The sequence below is a fragment of the Mustela nigripes genome, chromosome 11 (assembly GCF_022355385.1).
Source record: "Mustela nigripes isolate SB6536 chromosome 11, MUSNIG.SB6536, whole genome shotgun sequence".
NCBI lineage: Eukaryota > Metazoa > Chordata > Mammalia > Carnivora > Mustelidae > Mustela > Mustela nigripes.
This window is the reverse complement of record NC_081567.1, coordinates 3,964,232-3,967,625: the sequence shown is the minus strand read 5'-3', so window position 1 is coordinate 3,967,625 and position 3,394 is coordinate 3,964,232. Positions and strand designations below refer to the sequence as shown.

The 3,394-nt window shown below is 45.3% G+C and overlaps 1 protein-coding gene across 1 annotated transcript in view; it reads left to right on the top strand.

Annotated features, from left to right (window-relative positions):
* Positions 1 to 3,394, top strand: part of RNF216 (ring finger protein 216) — a 159,594-nt gene that overhangs the window by 123,349 nt on the left and 32,851 nt on the right. Inside the window, exon 15 of the mRNA XM_059414360.1 lies at positions 2,527 to 2,749. Within this exon, the coding sequence (XP_059270343.1) occupies positions 2,527 to 2,749 (223 nt within the window). The remainder of the gene's footprint in view (positions 1 to 2,526; positions 2,750 to 3,394) is intronic.

Sequence of the window (3,394 nt, the reverse complement as noted above, 5' to 3'; positions counted from 1 at the left end):
TTTTTTTTTTTTTTTTTTTTTTTTTTTTTTTTTTTTTTTTTAAGTAGGCTCCATGTCCAGCCCCAGTGCAGGGCTCAAACTCATGACCATGAAATTAAGACCTAAACCAAGAGCAAGAATTGGGCACTTTACTGACTAAGCCACCCAGGCGGCCCAACCTTGGTTCTTTTCATCAACTTCTCTTCCGTACTGTAGCCATAGTAGCTACCCAGGGAGAATGTCAGCCAGCCCCAAGCCCCCAAAGCATGACAGCCTCAAGCCCCACATCAGTCTTGAAGGTGCTCTGACACAGAAAGCTTATGCTATAGAAAATTGTGGTTGTGTCTTGGCCACAGGTTTTCATCTTGGACACTTTGGCATCAGAACCTTCTAAGTCTTTACAGGGAGCATTGAAAAGTATCTTCACAGATTCTGAGTAACCGAAATCATGAACATGTGTGCTATGTTAAGTTGACAATAACAAATTCACTTTATTTAAACTTTGTCTCCTTGATGTTTCCTGCTCAGCAAAACTTAGAACTCATTTGTTCCTCTGTAACTTGAACTGGGTTTGAATTCTTTTCAAGCTAGAGCCTTCCTGCCTTTTGGACCATTCAAAAATTAGACCTAAATGAATAGCAACCAATTTCCAGTTCATTTTTCTATTTTTAAGCACATGATCTAGCATTTAAGGCACAAACTATGACTGTCTTCTAAATATCAATAATTAAAAACACTTGTCTTGACTCTAGACTCCCCTGGCTTCCCTTACTTAGCAGAAACCCTGGGACCTGTGGGAGGAAGAAGGCTTTTTCTCACTGTAAGGACAGAGCCTGCAGGTCAGAACTCATCCCCAGACTGTTGAGTCTTCGCAGGGAAGCATTTCCCTGGCCACCACCCTGGCTTCCTGCTTGGAAAGAGAAGCAGTTCTCAGAGCACTGGGTTAAGTCCTACTTTCAGGGCTTCTCCACTGTTGGGGTCATTCCTGCCTTCCCTAGTCTCCATAGGCATGCTTTCTGACACCTTCGAGGAACTCAGCTTAGTAGAGGAAGACAGACAGTTATAGGCCAGGGTAGCAAGTGTTGTCTTAGAGTTAGGAACAGGGCACTACAGAAGAAACTAATTCAGCAGTGCCAGCTCTTGGTAAAGAGCCAAGATGTGTCATTTTGGCTCTCATCATCTGACCCTCCATATCAGTTAAATTGCTTCTGGAAACAAGTAGCTTTCCTACAGGCTTCCCATTGGCCAGGGCCTACAACTCCTCAAGGACATGCCGACACTCTCGCTTAAAAGGGGGCCTGAGAATGTGGGATTTTGACAAGGAGGTGGGCACTTGCCAACAGGAAGAAGTTCTAAACTGGCTGTCGGATTGTCTCCCATCTGTGTCTCCCCATCCCACACGAAGTTTTTTTTTTTTTTTTTTTTTTAAAGATTTTATTTATTTATTTGACAGAGAGAAATCACAAGTAGATGGAGAGGCAGGCAGAGAGAGAGAGAGAGGGAAGCAGGCTCCCTGCTGAGCAGAGAGCCCGATGCGGGACTCGATCCCAGGACCCTGAGATCATGACCTGAGCCGAAGGCAGCGGCTTAACCCACTGAGCCACCCAGGCGCCCCCACACGAAGTTTTTAAAATCCAGGGTTGGAGGGGGCCGCCTGGGTGACTTAGTCAGTTAAGAGTCCAGCTTTTGCTTTCGGCTCAGGGTCATGAGATAAGCCCCATGTCAGGCTCCGCACTGGACGTGGAGCCTGCTCAGAATTCTCTCTCTCCCTCCTACCCCTTCCTCTTTCTCTCCGCCAACATTTAAAAATATATATATATATGTAAAACCCAAAATGTGTATATAACTAAGGTTTAGGCTTGGTGGCTCTTCGTCAGCCAGTTTGCGTATATAAAACACATTATCAAGGAAGACCTTGAGTTTTTCTCTCCCGTTTTAAGCCTGCAGGGACTCCTATAACAAAATAGTAATTTTCTAAATGGTAGGTATCAGGCACTGTGCCAGGGTGCTTGCTGTCTTACCTGTAATAATCCTCAAAAGATGATGAAGAGGGGCACCTGGGTGGCTCAGTGGGTTAAGCCACTGCCTTCGGCTCAGGTCATGATCTCAGGGTCCTGAGATCGAGTCCTGCATTGGGCTCTCTGCTCAGCAGGGAGCCTGCTTCCTCCCCTTTCTCTCTCTCTGCCTGCCTCTCTCTCTCTCTGCCTGCCTCTGTGCCTACTTGTGATCTCTCTCTGTCAAATAAATAAATAAAATCTTTTAAAAAAAATAAAAATAAAATTTAAAAAAAAGATGATGAAGAAAGTTGGGTTTTCCTAATTTTAAAATGAGAAAACTGAGTCTCCAAGCAGTTGAGTACTTCATCCAGGGCCATAGAGATAATGAACTGAATGGAGTTCTCAACTCCAAAGCACAGGTTCTTTTCACTCTTCAGATGTCACCAAAAGGTCTAGGCAATCACCTGTGGGAAGATGTACTTAGTGCCTAGCGTGCTTTTCTCTCTTTGTCCTCTTACCTCCTGTCTCCATTCATGTGTTCTTTTCTCAGTGAAGAAAAAATGACTGCAGCCCGCATTAGAAAATGCCACAAGTGCGGGACTGGCCTCATCAAGTCTGAAGGCTGCAACCGCATGTCTTGCCGCTGTGGCGCCCAAATGTGCTACCTCTGTCGCGTATCTATCAACGGATATGACCATTTCTGCCAGCATCCTCGCTCACCGGGAGCCCCTTGCCAGGAGTGTTCGAGATGCTCTCTCTGGACCGACCCCACTGTAAGTGAATGCACGGCTGCTTGTTGCTTTGTAGGGGAAAATGTTGGTAAGGTAACATAATGAAAGGGATTCTCCATATACGTAACACATTGTGACTTTGGAAAATATAGGAATATATCAGCAAATAGAAACTAGGATCAAGTGATTGGGTGTCCTGCGAGGCCCAGTAGTTGAGTGTCTGGTTTGGATTTGGGCTCAGGTCATGATCTCGAGATCCTGAGACTGAGCCTCGAATGGGGCTCCATGCTTAGCAGGGAGTCTGCTCTGTCCTCTCTGTCTCTCCTCTCCCTCTGTCGCTACCCCCCATTCAGTCTCAAACTCTCTCTCTCTCTCAGATAAATAAAATCTAGAAAAAAACTATAACCAAGTGAGACTGTTCCAGAAATGCAGGGATGGTTCAGTATTAAGAGCTTTATTGACATAACTCACCATATGATAACTTTAAATGGTTAAAGATACAATAAAATCACATACCTATTCTTTTTTTTTTTAAAGATTTTATTTATTTATTCGACAGGTAGAGATCGCAAGTAGGCAGAGAGGCAGGCAGAGAGAGAGAGGAGGAAGCAGGCTCCCCGCTGAGCAGAGAGCCCGATGCGGGGCTCAATCCCAGGACCCTGGGATCACGACCGGAGCCGAAGGCAG